Genomic DNA, 18,636 nt, shown 5'->3' on the forward strand with positions numbered 1-18,636 from the left:
CTGGATCTTTGTAAGCTATCTTTTATTTTCCCCCAAAACATATTAACTTCTCTACATACTGCTCCATCTACTGTCTGCCTCTATCTTGTCTTATGAAAACATTATATTATAAGCTTTTATCCGGATACTTTTCAGGTGGCCATTAATTAATGCTAAATCAGAGTGAAATTAATAAGTATATACAATGTCAGCATTGATAAGAAAAGGTCTCATCCAGATTAATCAATACTGAAAGAAGGAAGCACCTATTCATAAAGGGCCAGATTCTTCCAATCTTACCCATGTTGACTGGTACCTTTATACAACTGGATCTCAATCAGAGAGCAGAGATCTGCATGGTCCTTGGAAAGTAACATCTTAATTATGCCAAACAGGCCCCCTCAGCTTGTATGCAGGATTTGTATAACAAAAGAAGCTAGGTATGAGTTGGTTAATGTACTATATCCTGGCACTCTAGCTGAGACAATGACATTGATATGCCTATTACATGTTCCCCTAAATCTATTTTAACATCCTCAATTTAAAAAAAAAATGTATTTAATGTCAGTACAATACAACTAGAAAAGAGAAATTGCTTATTTTGGTTTCGGACGTCTTATGGAAATGTGAACTCTTTATTTTTCAAGGTGGTTCTAAATGTGTTAATACAGATGGAAATGAACCATCTGTTTTAGTCAGCACTTGTATGATAAGAACTGCTTCTCAAGTAGAGCAAATGACTGTGTTGGTGATTAAAAAGGATATCTGCACTGAGACACAGCTTAATTATGTCATTGAAACTCTGAATGATTATTAAAAACACCATTTCAGGTGCCAGAAGGGTGAATTCAATATCAACCTACTTCCTGCTTCAGTCTTTCAACAGATTTAGACTGACAATGGCATTGAAACGAGTTTGTGGACTTCAATTATAATGTTTTATAGCTGTTCTCTGTGATGACAAGACAGAAGAAATGTTTTTCATCTTCAGTAGATGATTCAGGAGAAGACAATGTCAGACTGCAGCCCAGATGAGCTGTGGTTTATCCTACTTTTTAGTCCTAGAGCTGAAGGGTTGTTATCATTGAAAACATTTAACTTGACGCTCCCAGAATAGTCTGCCTATGTATTTCATATGTAAAAAGAAGAGGAAAATCTAAGATGTTTACAGCACATTTGCTAAACAAATTTGTTTAAAACATTGGTCCAGGCTAACATGGTTTGGCCATTGACCAGAGACTAAATTTTAAAACCCAAGTAAAGATTCTGGTTCCCCCTTCATAATATTTGGTCAAAATGTGTAAAAACCAAGTTACATCTTAAGTACAACTGTTCTCAGCCCAGCATGTATGGGGCTAGAGGAGTCCTTTATTGCATCCCATCCATTTCTCTGTACTCTGAGTATGTACTTTGCACCCACAGTAATTTACTGTGTTTAATGTACCGTAACTATGGAAGGGTTATGGCTACAATTTTTATTTCCATCAAAATTCAATTGGTTCATGCATGGTGCTGATAATCCCTCTACACTTATCAACATTGCTGGGATTAGAGAATGCTTAGCCCTTCCCAAGGCCACGTCTACACTACCCGCTGGATCGGCGGGTAGTAATGGATCTATCGGAGATCAATTTATCACGTCTCATCTAGATGTGATAAATAGATCCCTGAATCGACGCCCATACTCCACCTCGGCAGGAAGAGTAAGCAGAGTTGACGGGGGAGCCACAGCGGTTGACTTGCTGCCGTGAGGACGGTCAGGTAAGCCGAACTAAGATACTTCGACTTCAGCTGAATAGCGTAGCTGAAGTTGCGTATCTTACATCGATCCCCCCCTAGTGTAGACCAGCCCCAAGAGATGCTCAGCCCCTGCAGTATGAGGCTCCAAATCAAAGAGAGCCTAAGAGAGCCAACAGAATTTAGATCTCATCCAGAATAGTGTCAGTATAAATTAGCCAGTCAATTAATGAAAGTTATGAAAGCTCACACAGCACTCATTAAAATATCACATTAATTCTTCACCATCTTTGTAATTACACAATAAAGAGAACTTTAAAAGTGCTTAAACTTTGTGTAATTGTGTCATAAAACTATAAAGCCAAGCTTCTCTCTTTAAGTAGTCAGATGTTTGGGGGTTTTGGCAGCAGGAGTGGGGACATCGTATGTTCTTCCCCTAATTTGACTGCTTTTTTTCCCTCTGCTATCTTTTCAGGACAAGACATCTGCTAACATTTTCCATGTTTTCTTTCAGTTACCAACTGACAGCTATACACATCCAAATAGCTCTCATAAAATTCATGTATGGGTCGGAGTGTGTGTACTGCATATCAACCGCCATCAAGAATATTATAATAGTGGCGGTTTCAAATTATAAAAGCTCATGATGTTTCATGATAGAAGCTTGTGAAATTAACACATAAGTATTAGATCTACTACAGAAAAATGGTCACATTCTAGCTCATGGCAGCTTATCAATGGCTGTACTTACAATTTCATAAATCATATCTGCTATTAATAGAAAAAAGGATATTTTGCAAAAATTAAATATAGAATAGAGCAAACAGATGGCTATGGATTAAACATGAAACTGCTATTCACCAAAATGATGGTTAGTATCACAAAGAAGAAACTAAATAAGAATGTCTTCCAGTTTACACATTAGAACACAGCTCCAAGTGAAATATTTTATCCATACATCGATTTCACTTTTAATCTCTGCTTTGTGATATAGGATTTGCCATACTAAACCAGACCACTGATCAATCTAGTTTGGCATCTTACCTCTAGTAATGGCCAGTGCCAGATGCTTAGACCTAACAAGTCCTATACACTGTCTGAAGTGTATTTTGAGAGAGAGAGAGAGAGAGAGACAGACAGACAGACAGAGTCCCCCCTGCTCTTCGTTCTTGTGTCTGGTGCCATAATGGCCTGCAGCAGCAATTGCAGGGAAACTCCCACTCAGTCCTTGTAGTGCTGGTCTGAAGCACACTCACAGCATATGGTATCTTGGGAGCATTTAGGTGACGAACTCTAACAAATCTCTACTATGAATGTAGAAACAGAATTTTCAAAGGCTTATACCTTGACCAAATATCGGGATTTTTTCACAGAAACAGTGAAAAAAAAAAATGACCTATTCCAGCCTCAGAAGTTAAATGACCAAATAAGTTGCTCCGGAATACCACTCATGGGAAGGGGCCAGAAACCTCATCAAATATGGTCCCGGACATGCATAGGTAGAATGGAAAAAAGGTATATAAAGAAGGTGGTTACCGGACCCTTTTTGGGAATTTCAGGCTTGACAGGATGATGTAAGCTGAAGTGGCACATTCCACTTACGATATACCCCACTGGCTCCCAGTATTTTCCATGGTCTCTGAAAGTCTGAGAGTATGACAACCCTAGAGACTTTTATGCTTTATGTTTCTATCTTTGGGGGAACTTTATTCATTTTGCACTAATTTGGGTTTTAATGTCCTTATCTATGAGACTCACCAACCTCATCTATTAAAATAAATTTTTCGTAGCCACTGAAATTCATAGCCAGTTATTTGTGACAACTGGAAATTGCACCCCAAATTCATCCTGGTTACACAGTGAATAATTCTGCAATCAATGGAAACTGTAAGTGGAAATTAGATGGCTTGAACATAATTATGTGATAAGAAATTTACCAGGATGCCGGGGTTGTCTGTTAAGTTCATGGTGGGGCCCTGGTTTAGTGAGGAAAAGCACCTTGTAGAATCACCTACCTATTTAATGAATCCCAACATAAAGATACTATCCGCAAGTAACATCTAGAAGGGATCCTTTTTGTGAATAAAAAATTAAGAGTCTATTTTAAAATAAATTCTTAGGTTTCTAATAGATAAAACTCTCCAAGGTTTGTGCCTAAGTCAGCCTACAACAGATAAATAGTATTTCTAAAGTTACTGACTTTTCAAAACCTAACCACATCTGAAGGGGGAAAAAGAGCATCAAAAGTTTGATGTGCATAAACTACTAATTCAGAAAGAATAAAAAACAGACTCACCCGAGAGCAGCATAGGGTCCTTGTCAACAGATTTGCGGACTTGATCTGACTCTCCAGTTAAAGAACTTTCGTCAATTTTAAGGTCATTTCCTTGAATGAAAATCCCATCAGAGGGCAGGAGATCACCTATTAGTTAAGACCAAGGTAAAAGAAAACCAGAGAGGCTTAATAAGGTAGGTGGGGGGGGGGGAGTGAGGGAGAGGTCCTATAATGTGATTAATCTTATAAAACATTACTACAACTCAACAACAATTAAAATAACCATTTAACTAAACCAATAGCTCTCAAACTTTCCAGACTATTGTACCCCTTTCAAGAGTCCGATTTGTCTTGCATGCCCGCAAGTTTCACCTCACTTAAAAATGCAAAAGTATCATAGCACACTAGTATTGAAAAATTGCTGACTTTCTCATTGTTACCATATAATTAGAAAATAAATCAATTGGAATATAAATGATGTACTTACATTTCAGCGTGTAGTATACAGAGCAGTATAAAGAAGTCATGGTCTGTATGAAATTTTAGTTTGTACTGACTTTGCTAATACTTTTTATGTAGTCTGTTGTAAAACTAGGCAAATATCTAGATGAGTAGTTGTATCCCCGGATGACCTCTGTGTATCCCTGTTTGAGAACCGCTGAACTAAACAACTGATGAAAGACTACACATTATAACAGTTCATGTCAGCCTCTATATTCCTGGTCCTCCCAAACTCTATAGATAGGGAGTGTGTGGAGGGGAGGGCCAAGATTTTAAGCCAATACTATGTCAACAAGAAGAGAACTCCTAACATGGCACATGTTGCACCTTCAAATCCCACCGAAGACAAGTTTAACTTTTTTTTTTAAACACTTTTTTAGAATGTGACATTTCCCATCCCAGAGAGAAGTAGCAGGCAGCCTCCTCAGCTGCTAGAAGATCAAAGGGAGATGGTGAATTCCCCTTGCTGAGCACTGACAGGGCTTATGGGATTTCTCACTATGTAGCACTGGTTGACAGGGCTGTCAAGTTTTGTGCCCTTCATGTGACACTCAAGCACCTGATAGACCTATCATGAATTCCCACAGCCTAACTAGATCCTCATTTTCTGGGTTGCAGACATGGTCCTGTAGCTGCTCTGCCTATATGCGGAGCCTCTTTTGCAGGCCACCAAGCAACCACTCACAGCCTCCCCCTCTCGCTACTCCCTCTGCAGCATCCAAGAGAGGAAGAAGCAGTTGGCAGGGTCAGTGTTAGAGCTCATGAGAAAAGTTCAGACAAAACATTGTTTCACTGAAATCTGTGGATTGGGTGAAATCAGAACGTTGCTCAGAAGGAGTCTGACTTCATCACAGTACACAGAACCCTCCGTGCCAAGCAGGTTTCCAGCCAGCTCTCCCCCAGGCTCCTTGGCCGAGCCCAGGCTTCCAGCGTCTGCAGTTCCCGGGCAGACCCACAGTGGACTGCACCAGGGTTCCATTCTCCTTTGCAGGGAATCTCAAAATTGGGGGAGGGAGGAGGTTATTTCTCATCAGAAAGAATCCAAATATAGAAATATTGAAATCCTCCATAGACCATAATTACCTTTTTCTGTGCAGCTCTAATCAGTAGCAGCATTAGCAACAGCAATTGTAGACATCAGAGGCAAACAGTAAAGGGTCTACTATTAGCCTCTGGCTCCCCCACCTTGCCCTGAGAAAACTCCCCCATACACCCTCCCCACCTGCAGCACATACCCTAGCACTCTCCAGGCATCCCCCAGCATCCACCTAACTATCCAGCACCCCCAGACACCCTCTCACAACTGAGAACCTACATGTTCTGCTGCTCCAAGTCCTGCTCCCACCACTGTGGTGTGTTGACCACAAGACATTATGAAAATTAACTGCAAACATGCAAAGTAGCTCATCAAATAACTTGCCTGGGATGGGAGTCTGACAGCTCTCTGTGCATGAGTAGAATGGCAAGATAGCAGCAAGAAGGATCTGCTTTTGTGGTCAGAATAATTAAACTAAACATTCTGAATATCAGAAGCTTAATTTTCAGAAGTGCTGAGCACTTCCAGCTTCCATTTAAGTTAATAGAATTTGCAGGTGCTCAGCATTTCTGAAAGTCAAGCCAGTTTTAGTTAGATGCCTAACTTTAAGGCATTGAAGTTTGAAGATTGTGTCCACACTTCTTTTCAGTCCTGCTCTCATACATCTGTTTTCTCACAGGTTTCACTCTAACGAGCTTTCATTAGCACCACTAGAATTAGGCCACAAAATGACAAGCCCACAGGTCAGGCCATGCTCTTTTTTTACCTTAACAGCATTCACCTTTACCACTGGCAATTTCAGTAGTGAATGATTTTTGTCTTTTATATCATTTCTAGAGCAGTCAGTCCCAAAATTAACTTTCGCCCCATTGTATTGTTGATTGAAACATCAGTCTTTCCCAAAGTTACTGAAGACCAGATAAGTAGTTGTGAAAATATATCTGAGGAAACTTACCATATTTAACCTGTGCAATGTCACCAACTACTATCTCTGCCACTGGGATTTGAATAACTTGTGCACCTCGGACCACAGTAAATTTCTGTTCCTGCTCAATACGACTTTGAAGCCCACGAAATTGCTTCTCCTTGCTCCAGTCATTAAAGGCAGTGACGAGTACAACACAAACAACAGAGAGTAGAATAGCGGCACCTTCAATCCAGCCAGCTTCTGCCTCACCTTCATCTTCAGCTCCTCCTGATACAGTAGCACAACCTGGAAAAACAAAGGCAGAAATAGCCATGAAAAAGAGCTGTTTAGCCAAAGCAAAGTTTAGACTGATTTTATCAGATTACAAAACAAAGAATTAAAACACAGTCAAAGAATCGGTGGAAATATACTCTCTTTAAAATATTAGCTGAAGTACTGAAAGTAGATGTGGTAGAACAGCCAAGCTTTGAGAATACAGAAGCAGAAATTCAGGGGGAAACAATGATGGAAAACAGGAGGAATGTTGATCAGAATCTTTAGCGGTTTTAATATTTCTTCATGAACTTGTACATCTTGGGTAAACAAGAATTAAATAAATGGGAGAAAAATAGCATCAAAACCAAAAACAATATGTGGATCAAATATTCCCATAGATGGAGAGGATTTATTCAGTGTCAACAAGGAATACAACTGTGAGTAATAAGATGAACTGGGAGCAATGAAATGAAATTAAGAAAAAAATAAGGTAAATATCAGAAAAACAGTGAAATCCATATATACCGTGGATCATAACCAATCAATATACTTGATCATAACCCAGTTTGTTTATAAGCCAATCTCCCCAAGATGGATAAGTAAAAATGGAAAATTTTTATAACCTGTTCATAAGATGACCCTATAATTCAGGGGTCAGCAAACTTTGGCTCCCGGGCCATCAGAATAAGCCGCTGGTGGGCTGAGATGGTTTGTTTACCTTGAGCATCCGCAGGCATGGAGGTAAACCTAAATAAACAAAGTGTCCCAGTGGACCAGCTGCTTACCCTGATGGGCCGGGACAGCAACTGGTGGGGAAATTTTGGGGGGAGAAGCTGGGGGTCAGGGGATTAACCCGTTACCACCCCCCACATGACCCCACCCCTAGCCTGGGACCCCCACACACTCCCCATCCTATCCCTTCCCACCTTATCTGGGGAGGGCCAGGGGAGGATGTCTCTGGCCTGGCCGGAGCTGCTCCAGCGGGCCAGACTGGGCGGCGCAGCCGCAGCATGGTCCAACGAGCTGGGCCGGGCAGCATGGCTTCAGCGTGCTCTGGCGAGCTGGACGGCACGGACACTGCCGGCTCTGGGGGGGCGGGGCCGAGAGGCTGGGCTGCAGCCTGCCAGCTCCGGAGCTGCAGCTGCTTTGGAGGCTGGGGGGAGAGCAGTGTGGCCAGAAGCGGAGAGACTCTGGCCCCACCTCTTCCCTTCTGGTTCTGCTGCCTCTCCTTGCTCCCTCTGTTGGGGGAGGGGCTGTGTCCCACCTCTCCCTCTCTATACCCGTTCATAAGCCGACCCCCTTCTCTGATGCTTCCCTTTTTAACTAAAAAAAAATCGGCTTAGGAACAAGTATATACGGTAATTTGACACTCTGCACTTAACGTTTTTACCAAATCCCAGTTATGAAAACTGGAGACCGAGGAGATATTTACTATGATAAAATACTTAGTTTCACAAGGATTTGTTACAAATTAACTAATAGTAATTTGTTTAAAACATTAAAAGCATGGACACTACTCCATCAAACTTACATTTTAAACACATTTACATCCCTGCCACAAGCACTGAAATGTTGAAATAGTTACAAAAGACAAGGTTAGAAACAATATGTATGTTTGATTGAAAAATTAAAGAACTGAATATATAACTTGATAGCTTTTCGTTTATTCAGTTTTAGCAACTAAAGTACCTAGATTGTATATCCTCAAAGATAACTGTATAAACAATATTTAATAGATCTTTGCACTCTTAGGTGAGGTAATTCACCTGAAAAGCGTACATTCAAAGTCTATTTACCCAAACTGGACTTTTTATTAGACAAATTTGTTCTGACTATGAATATTTTAATATAGTAATAAAAAATATAGTTAGGCTCCTTGAAAAAAATTAGATACAAGAAAAGTAAATCATAACATTAAAATGTTCTCTCCAGATTAACAGATATTATAAGTAACTTCCTTACAAGGAAACATTTTGTTGCTTTAATAGAATAGTGAATATATAATAAATATTTATAATAAATAATATTAACACTAGAAACTCCTCGTTGCACATCTTTCTTCTAAGGAAATCCCAAAGTACTTTATAATGTTTTGCTAATTAATCCTCCGAAAGTAACATACAACTGATTTGAATAATTTTCCCAGACTGTATTCAGAAAAGGGGGCTAATTTCTCTCACATATCATTCTGCTTCATAAGGCACCAAGTCAAATAGCAACAGGTGGGGAAACAGGTTGGAGGTGGCTTCCAAAATCAGGCAGCCACATGGCGTGCAGATTATTCTGACATCTAATACAATTGGAGGTCAAGGAGAGGGAGCCTTTTTTCATTTGCAGGAGTCTAATCTTGGCAAAGGAGCCTCCTCAAACCAGTGATAGAGGAGGGAACAGAAAGTCCTAGCTCCCCTGACCCAAACAATTAATTATACTAGCTGCCTTAAAATGAGGTAGGCCTGGAACCAGTTTGTCCCTACTCTGATGGCCATGCATCGGAATAACTATGGGCTGTACTACTCCCAACAGGGATAAAAGGCCAGTGTTTTAATTTGATGGATTTATAAAATGTGCACCCATCACAATCTCTGGGTGAATTTACAATTTCAGTAATTAAAATTTAAAAATTAAATGGTGGATCAACAGCTGGCAACAATTGCCAGAGTGCCATTGACTTTTTGTCAAATTGAAATTGTGCCTACATATAAATGGTAACATTTGACAAAAATTAATGTGTGTGTGGGGAGGGAGACCCAACGGACCACCAAAAGACTCAACCTTATACTAGGGGAATACAGAAGATGTCTGAATAAATGGATGCCTTACCAATATGCCCTGAAGGTCAAATTCTGACCCCGTCTGACCAACCAGTAAAGAAAATCCCAAAACAAAGAGCCTTCCTGTGAGAATTCACAGAGTTCAAATTAGCAGACCACATTAGGTTCCCAGTCTCAATGTTGAGCTATTACTTGAGAGGTCATTTTTGAAACAGCCAAGAAAACAACCATTTATGGCTTTACAGATCAAAATTAATCCCTCGAATTATATATAGAAACATATTGGTAGCTAATGTAGTCAAAAACAGGTGAAATTTGCTGCACATGCAAAATAATTTACTACATAAATGGACTACTGGACTCTGCTTTAGCAGATGTTTGAGTGGTTTTAGATGATTTATGGTGCTACATTGTTTTAGTTGGCTCTTCCAACCTACCAGCTTCATCTCCATCTTGCAAGGACTGAGTTTTCCCCCATCTCAATGTTATCTCATCTTTGCCAAATACAAGATAAGAATCATCCACCAACTAGATTTAGTGAGGACATGATGCCTAGTTGAGTGTCATGAACATACTGTTCATATTACACTACCTTACTATCTCCCACACTGGTCTCACATACTGATTGAAGAAGAGGCGTGTCAGAATAAATCACTGAAGAAACAGAACAAAGGAGACCTTGTGAGGGCACCTAACCAAAATTACCTCCTGGGATCTATCTGAGAGGGCTGAATGAAACCATTCAACTATGATATATCTTTTCCTAATCTTTTCTAAGTCTACAATCTCATGGTCAACAGCATCAAACACTATGGAAAGAGAGAAAATTTACCAGAATCAACAAATTACCTATGCCCATCATTAGGAGAAGAACACTGATCAATGAGATTAGAGCAGTGTTTCTGCATCATGCCCCAGCAAAAAAATGAAGGAATAGCGTGGGAGAATGGGTTGACTCCAAGATGACAACAGAGCTCTTTTACCCGATTTTAGTCTGAAACAGGTCATGATCTAAGACAATTGCCTTATTTAATACCCTCTAAACCATCAATCCCAAGTCAAATTAGGATCCAAAGTACACCCACGAATCTGTGCTACATCAGAAACCACAGAGAATCAAATGGTTGTGAAAGTGGCCACGGGCTCCCAAGTTAATGTACAAGAATCACACACAGAGATGATGTGCAGTGTGAAGGGGACTGCTCAGCTCTCAGGCAGTTCCACATACCTCCTTTGGAATTTTATTTATTATTATTATTGCATCTCTGGCAGGCCAACTTTTCCTTGAATAGTTTGGGCTTCTGAGCAACAAGCACTGATAATTTGCCTCCAAGTATTTCCTGCTATACTAACATTGCATAATACCTACAATAAAGAGATAAGTCATCAGCTTTCGACCTGAACGTGTACATGAACATAGCTACAAAAGGAAAGTGCTTGAAGCTCAGGTTACAAATATGCTACCATCCTTCATCATATGTAGCATCTCTGGATTCTTCTCTTCCAAGAGCATAATACAATAAATGATTTTTAGATGAAAAAATAGCCTCTCACTACAACAGAGGGCTTTGTTGCTACTATTATTCCAAATGACTAACAGATTTAATAATTGTTTCTGATATAAGATGATGAAGTAGAGTGACAGTTACTTGGTGTATTGTACCCTGCTATTAACTTACTATGCATTGACCGGCTTAAAGAACAAAATTATTGCAATTACTTCAGCCAAACATTTTATCAGTGAAAGTAGTAAAGAAAAACTTTAACTTCCTGGCAAACACACAAATATCCAAACATTCAGTTATTTAAGGACTGGAGTTTCTTTTTGTAGGTTAACACAGAAATCAGTCAATTCTCAAAATATGAACAATACCATACCTACTTTTAGATCATATTACAACAAAAGACCAAAATGAGAAGGCTAGTTAAATGGAAATTAAAAGAAATGGTCATAAGAGTGAAATGCCTCCACACTGCATCAAAACTTTTAAAAAACATCATAATAGAGGCTCAAACTAAAAGTATACCCCAAATAAAAAAGAAAAAATAGGAGTACCAAAATACACACCCATGGCTAAAACAATAAAGTAAAAGAGGTGATTAGAGACAAAAATACATCCTTTATAAATTAGAAGTAAAATCCTGTTCAGAAAAATAGAAAGGAACATAAACTCTGGCAAGTCAAGTGTAAAAGTGCAGGCCAAAAAAAAAAAATGGAAGAGAACTAGCAACAGACACAAAAATAAACAGCAAAAACATTTTAAGTATTCAGAAGCAGGGTGCCTGCCAAACAATCACTGAGGCACCTGGATGATCAAGGTGCTAAAGGAGCACTCAAGGAAGACAAGGCCATTGTGGATAAGCCAAATGAATCCTTTGCATCCCTCTTCACTGCAGAGACTGTGAAGGAGATTTCCACACCTGAGCCATTCTTTTTAGGTGACATATCTGAGGAACTGTCCCAGCCTGAGGCAACAACAGGGGAGCTTTGGGGGGAAAAATTGATACATTAAACAGTAATAAATCACCAGAATCAGATGGTATTCACCCAAGAGTTCTGAAGGAACTCAAATATGAAATTGCAGAACTAATAACTGTGGTATGTAACCTATCATTTAAATCAGTTTCTGTACCAGATGACTGGAAAGTAGTTAATGTGACACTGATATTTTAAAACATCTCCAGAGGTGATCCTGGAAATTACAGGCCAGTAAACCTAACTTCAGTACCAAGCAAAGTGGTTGAAACTACATTAAAGAACAGAATTATCAGATACATAGATGAACACAATATTTGGGGAAGAGTCAACATGGCTTTTGTAAAGGGAAATCACCAATCTATTAGAATTCTTTGAGGGGGTAAACAAACAGACTCATAGACTTTAAGGTCAGAAGGGACCATTATGATCATCTAGTCTGACCTCCTGCACAACGCAGGCCATAGAATCTCACCCACCCACTCCTGTAACAAACCCCTAACCTTTGTATGAGTTATTGAAGTCCTCAAATCATGGTTTAAAGACCTCAAGGTGCAGAGAATCCTGCAGCAACTGACCCATGCCCCATGCTGAAGAGGAAGGCAAAAAACCCCAGGACCTCTGCCAATCTGCCCTGGAGGAAAATTCCTTCCTGACCCCAAATATGGCGATCAGCTAAACCCTGAGCATGTGGGCAAGACTCACCAGCCAGCACCCAGGAAATAATTCTCTGTAGTAACTCAGATCCCACCCCATCTAACATCCCATCACAGGCCATTGGGCATATTTTCCACTAATAGTCAAAGATCAATTAATTGCCAAAATTAGGCTATCCCATCATTCCATCCCCTCCATAAACGTATCAAGCTTAGTCTTGAAGCCAGATATGTCTTTTGCCCCACTGCTCCCCTTGGAATGCTGTTCCAGAACTTCGCTCCTCTGAATGTTAGAAACCTTTGTATAATTTCAAGTCTAAGCTTCCTGATGGCCAGTTTATATCTATTTGTTCTTGTGTCCACATTGGTACTGATCTTAATTCCTCTCCCTCCCTGATATTTATCCCTCTGATATATTTATAAAGAGCAATCATATCTCCCCCTCAGCCTTCTTTTGGTTAGGCTAAACAAGCCAAGCTCTTTGAGTCTCGTTCCATAAGGCAGGTTTTCCATTCCTCGGATCATCCTAGTAGCCCTTCTCTCTACCTGTTCGAGTTCGAATTCATCCTTCTTAAACATGGGAGACCAGAACTGCACACAATATTCCAGATGAGGTCTCACCAGTGCCTTGTATAATGGTACTAACACCTCCTTATCTTTACTGGAAATACCTCACCTGATGCATCCCAAGACCGCATTTGCTTTTTTAACAGCCATATCACATTGGCGGCTCATAGTCATCCTGTGATCAACCAATACTCTGAGGTCCTTCTCCTCCTCTGTTACTTCCAACTAATGCGTCCCCAATTTATAACAAAAATTCTTGTTATTAATCCCTAAATGCATGACCTTGCACTTTTCACTATTAAATTTCATCCTATTACTATTACTCCAGTTTACAAGGTCATCCAAATCTTCCTGTATGACATCCTAGTCCTAGTCCTTAGCAATACCTCCCAGCTGTGTGTCATCCGCAAACTTTATTAGCACATTCCCACTTTTTGTGCCACGGTCAGTAATAAAAAGATTGAACAAGATTGGTCCCAAAACCGATCCCTGAGGAACTCCACTAGTAACCTCCTTCCAGCCTAACAGTTCACCTTTCAGTATGACCCATTGTAGTCTCCCCTTTAACCAGTTCCTTATCCATCTTTCAATTTTCATATTGATCCCCATCTTTTCCAATTTAGCTAATAATTCCCCATATGAAACCATATCAAATGTCTTACTGAAATCGAGGTAAATTAGATCCTCTGTGTTTCCTTTGTCTAAAAAATCTGATACCTTCTCAAAGAAGGAGATCAGGTTGGTTTGGCACGATCTACCTTTTGTAAAACCATGTTGTATTTCGTCCCATTACTATTTACCTCAATGTCCTTAGCTACTTTCTCCTTCAAAAATTTTCCCAAGACTTTGCATACTACAGATGTCAAACTAACAGGCCTATAGTTACCCGGATCACTTTTTTTTTTCCTTTCTTAAAAATAGGAACTATGTTAGTAATTCTCCAGTCATATGGTACAACCCCTGAGTTTACAGATTCATTAAAAATTCTTGCTAATGGGCTTGCAATTTCATGTGCCAGTTCCTTTAATATTCTTGGATGAAGATTATCTGGGCCCCCCGATTTAGTCCCATTAAGGTGTTCGAGTTTGGCTTCTACCTCAGATGTGGTAGTATCTATCTCCATATCCTCATTCCCATTTGTTATCCCACCATTATCCCTAAGTTCCTCATTAGCCTCATTAAAGACTGAGGCAAAGTATTTGTGGACAAGGGTGATTCAGTGGTCATGGTACTTGGATTTTTAGAGCGCTTCTGATAAGGTCCATCACCAAGGCTGGTAAGCAAACTAAGCAATCATGGGATAAGAGGGAATGTCCTCTCACGGATCAATAACTGGTAAAAATATAGGAAACAAAAGATAAGAATAAACAGTCAGTTTTCATAGTGGAGAGAGGTAAATAGCAGGTTCCCCAATGATCTGTACTAGTACCAGTACTATTCAACATATTCATAAATGATCTGGAAAAAGGAGTAAACAGTGAGGTAGCAAAACTTGCAGATGATACAAAATTACTCAAGACAGTTAAATCCAAAGCTGACTGCAAAGAGTTACAAAGGGATCTCAATCTGTGGAAATCATTGCCAGGGGATGAATGTGAAGGGCAAAATTATAACTGGGTTCAAAAAAGAATTAAATTCATGGAAGATAGGTCCATCAATGGCTATTAGCCAAGATGATCATGAAAGCAACCCCATGTTCTGGGAGTCCCTAAACCTCTGACTTCCAGAAGCTGGGACTGGACAACTGGGGATGAATCGCTCAATAAAGTGCCTTGTTCTGTTCACTCCCTTTGAAGCATCTGGCATTGGCCATTGTCAGAAGACAGGATACTGAGATAGATGGACCACTGGTCTTACTCAGTATAGACATACTGATGTTCTAACAGTCAACTTTCATGTAAATGAAATACACCTAAAATGTTATAATTAAGACACAGAAGAGTTGAGGATTGGGTTCAGATGCCTTAGACTATGCACAAATAAAGAATACTATTCATCCTAATACTGCATAGGAGAACTGTGCAAATGTTTGGAACAAAAATGGTGAAACCAGCCTGATTTTCTTGGAAGCTCAGAACTCAGAGTAGGTTCATAGAAAGCTCTCTCAATATCACAAGTTTTCTGAGTGAACCTGGGATGATTCATGGTTTAACTCCAAACCAGGTGGAAACATGGACATTTCAACTGACCTTCACTTTAATTTTTAGTTCACTGAAATCAAACTAAGCAAAAACTCAACAGGTGGCAAGCTACGTGGATCAAAGCTGAAGAAAAACATGTTCACACAAATCTGAAAGTGAAAGTGCTGAGCTCTGCACAACTTTAACTCTTACATTGTAAACTTGTGAATAGTGTAATTAATTTCAACTGTGAACCTTTGCAGATAAGCAATTTAGGAAAAAGCATTCTACTAGGTTATAAATGGATGTTTCTAAGTGAAATCAATAGAAAGCAAAGATAAACTTGCATTCTGATGAACACTAAGGGTGGTGTTTCATTTAGGAAATCAGAGTTTGGGAAAGTTTGACTATAACACACTTTTCCTGCAAAAATTGCATACCTTCATTCAAAAAACAGGGCTGTAGTTGACTGTACAGAAGAATTCTGTCAAGCCCTTCAAAGCTCACAATTTTACTCTGCTAAATCCTTCAACACAGTCATTGAAATCATGGAAGCAATATCCCAGTGAGCAATGAGCTTAACATGCAAAGTTGTTCCATTGAGCTGATGGCAATAAAACAAGCACAGAGCTGGTGAAGCATACAGTAAAGCTCAAAATAAGATAACTGAATCTTGATCTGAGGCGAGTGTTTTGCTTTTATATCTTTGTTTTAAATACAGTAGTGTGTAAAGTAAACCCAGGGCTTCACTGTTGGCATCAGCAGAGATTAAGATACAGGCAAAAAGCATGGAACATGTCTTCAGCCTGAAAATTCTACTTTTAACTCCTGCACTGTTGTCAGAACGTGCATGTACCTTCAATAGGAAGTTTGCTCTTGTGGTTAAGGCACTGGACTGGAACTCGGGAGATACAGGCTCGGTTCTCAGCTCTGTCACAGACTTGAGCAAGTCAATTTCTCCCTCTCTACCTTGGTTCCCCATCTGTAAAGTCTTCATCTTGTCTGTTTAGATTGTAAATTCTTTGGAGTGATGTTATTTCTGTTTGTACAGTGCCTATCGCAACGTGGCCACAATCTCAATTGGGCCTCAAGATGTTACTGTAGTATAAAAAAATAGAATAGCTGGCAGAAAACTCCTATGCTTTAATTACTGTAACATTGGGGAAACATAGATCTTTTCTCCAATGGTATTCGGGTAAAGCAGCTTTCATTTGTATCTACTGTTCTTTTATAGCACCCATAGGAATAGAGTTTTGTTTGTTTCCTCTTTGTTAACTACCCATTATTCCTACCTCAGCCCATGAAACATAAGTATGTGCAAGCTAATAACATTAGGAAAAGAGTCCTGATCTCATCCAGGTCTGATAAAATGCCAGTGAATAGTTGTGATTCTCTCTCTCTTACGGTTAAAATATATATGGTTATTTTGCTTTGGTTTTCCATTATTCGCCACTGAATTTATTCTGTTACAAGGTATAAATATTGTTATCTAAATGAAGATACTTTAAATACAAAAATAATTGAAATCAAAATACTGTACTTGACCTACTGCATTTAAATCTATCCACATATATTTGGTCTAGCTGATCGAAATTGCCTGAGTTTTGAGTTTGATGTTATTTTGTCAAAAATTACAACTAAGATGAGCTAGGTGTTTATGAAGCCCCTTAAAACACACTAACATCTTTCCTTATTTTATTTCTTAGTTTAATATATATGGAAGACATTTTAAAGTATTTTCTGGGACTTGGAGATCAAGGATATCTATTGTACTTGATTAGGGAACAAACTAGGGGCTGATGAAACCAGCAAAATTTGGATTCAGACTAGCTTCTATCCTTTTCTATACTCCAGTGATGGGGTCTCAAGAGCAGAAGCCTGTGTCTAGTAGACACTCGTCAGTCGGTCCTGATTGTCTCAGATTTCTGCCTGACCCATTTGCCCAATAGATGACAATAACATGAGCTGCTAGTAACAAACGGCATTGCTAGAGCTGTGACAAATTTCATTTTGAAACCCAAAACCACATGGAACTTTGATGGCTTGGTGTTTCACTATGTATCTAAAACCAGGTCAAACCTGAAATGACTTATTTCACCTCAAATTAGCTGCTACTCAATGGACTTTCATTAGTTTTCATGATCTTTGTACAAACCCATTTGAAGTGAAACTGGATAAAAGGGTTGGATAAATTCCTGTGATATGAATTAACTCAATCTCACATTACTCTATGTATAGTAATAACTGACATTTTGGGCAATTTAAACAAAATTATGAACATTAGGTAAAAGTAGGCATTTCACAGTGCATGTATAGATGTTGGGGTCTGCAGACAGGGGCATTGAAAATGTCACCTGCCCTGCAGGGGATTACCTATCCTGATGGGGGTATTAAGTGAAATTATACTGTGATCCTGTTTAAAAAAAAGCACATTAGGGGAAGTGGATATTCAAGTCTCCAAGCATCTATGTTTGCAGAATTCTCATGCGCATATCTGGGGAAGAAAAATTAAATCTTCCCTTTTGTTTTTCCCTTTGCCATTACACTAAACATTTTCCAGCAAGTTTTACAGTACCTGAAGATAGTTAGTTACCTAGGGATTGTAACCATCAATGTAAGAGTTAATGAAAAATAGCACTTGGTTTCTCAGATTGTCATGGAGAAAGGTAGGAGAAAGTCAGCTATTAGATGACCTAAGGTAGGTAATATCTTATTCTAGGGAGAGTTGCAGCACAAGATGGCATATTAAAGTATTTAATGTCACATAAATCTATCAGTCTAGCGGTTTCTTTTATCCTCCTCAAATAGCATTCTTTGAGATTACACTATGTCAGAATGAAGCAGATATTAACTTAAATTACACCAAATTGCATAATCAAAACAGAAAATTCTGCCAAAGATTATACTGCCTCTTCTGCCAAGAGATGAAGGGATGACTGCATTTTAAGTGTGATGTGTTCAGAAAAATAAGCAGAAGTCTGAACTAAATGGATTTGTAGTCCGTAAAAACGTCATTCACCTTTTGTGTTTTTTTTCCTGCAGAGTTTATGTTGGGGAGAAATAAACATCTTTGAGATGATGTACATGATTTTAAAATTCACTAAACCTTTTTTCCCTAGCATGCACAGTGACTATTTCTGCCAGCTACTCTCACAAGAGAACAGCGAAGAAAAACAAGGCACAGAAAAGAGGAAATAATATATGAACTTAGAATGTGAAACATCATTTAGGACTAATGCTGTGCATTGTGAATATTTACATACACAACAGTGACAACTGTTGTAAAGTATCATGAGATAGCTCTCAGGTTTGACACAGGGTAGCACCACTTCATG

At 39.2% G+C, this 18,636-nt stretch overlaps 1 protein-coding gene across 8 annotated transcripts in view; it reads right to left on the reverse strand.

Moving 5' to 3' along the window:
• The window catches only part of ATP2B2 (ATPase plasma membrane Ca2+ transporting 2), a 541,726-nt gene that overhangs the window by 177,050 nt on the left and 346,040 nt on the right, over positions 1-18,636 (reverse strand). For all 8 annotated transcript variants that reach the window (XM_034775811.1, XM_034775816.1, XM_034775812.1 and 5 more), the window contains 2 exons: positions 6,484-6,741; positions 4,013-4,138 (listed from right to left, as the gene is read on the reverse strand). In XM_034775811.1, the coding sequence (XP_034631702.1) occupies positions 4,013-4,138; positions 6,484-6,741 (384 nt within the window). The remainder of the gene's footprint in view (positions 1-4,012; positions 4,139-6,483; positions 6,742-18,636) is intronic.

The sequence above is a fragment of the Trachemys scripta genome, chromosome 7 (genome assembly GCF_013100865.1).
Source record: "Trachemys scripta elegans isolate TJP31775 chromosome 7, CAS_Tse_1.0, whole genome shotgun sequence".
NCBI classification, from domain to species: domain Eukaryota; kingdom Metazoa; phylum Chordata; order Testudines; family Emydidae; genus Trachemys; species Trachemys scripta.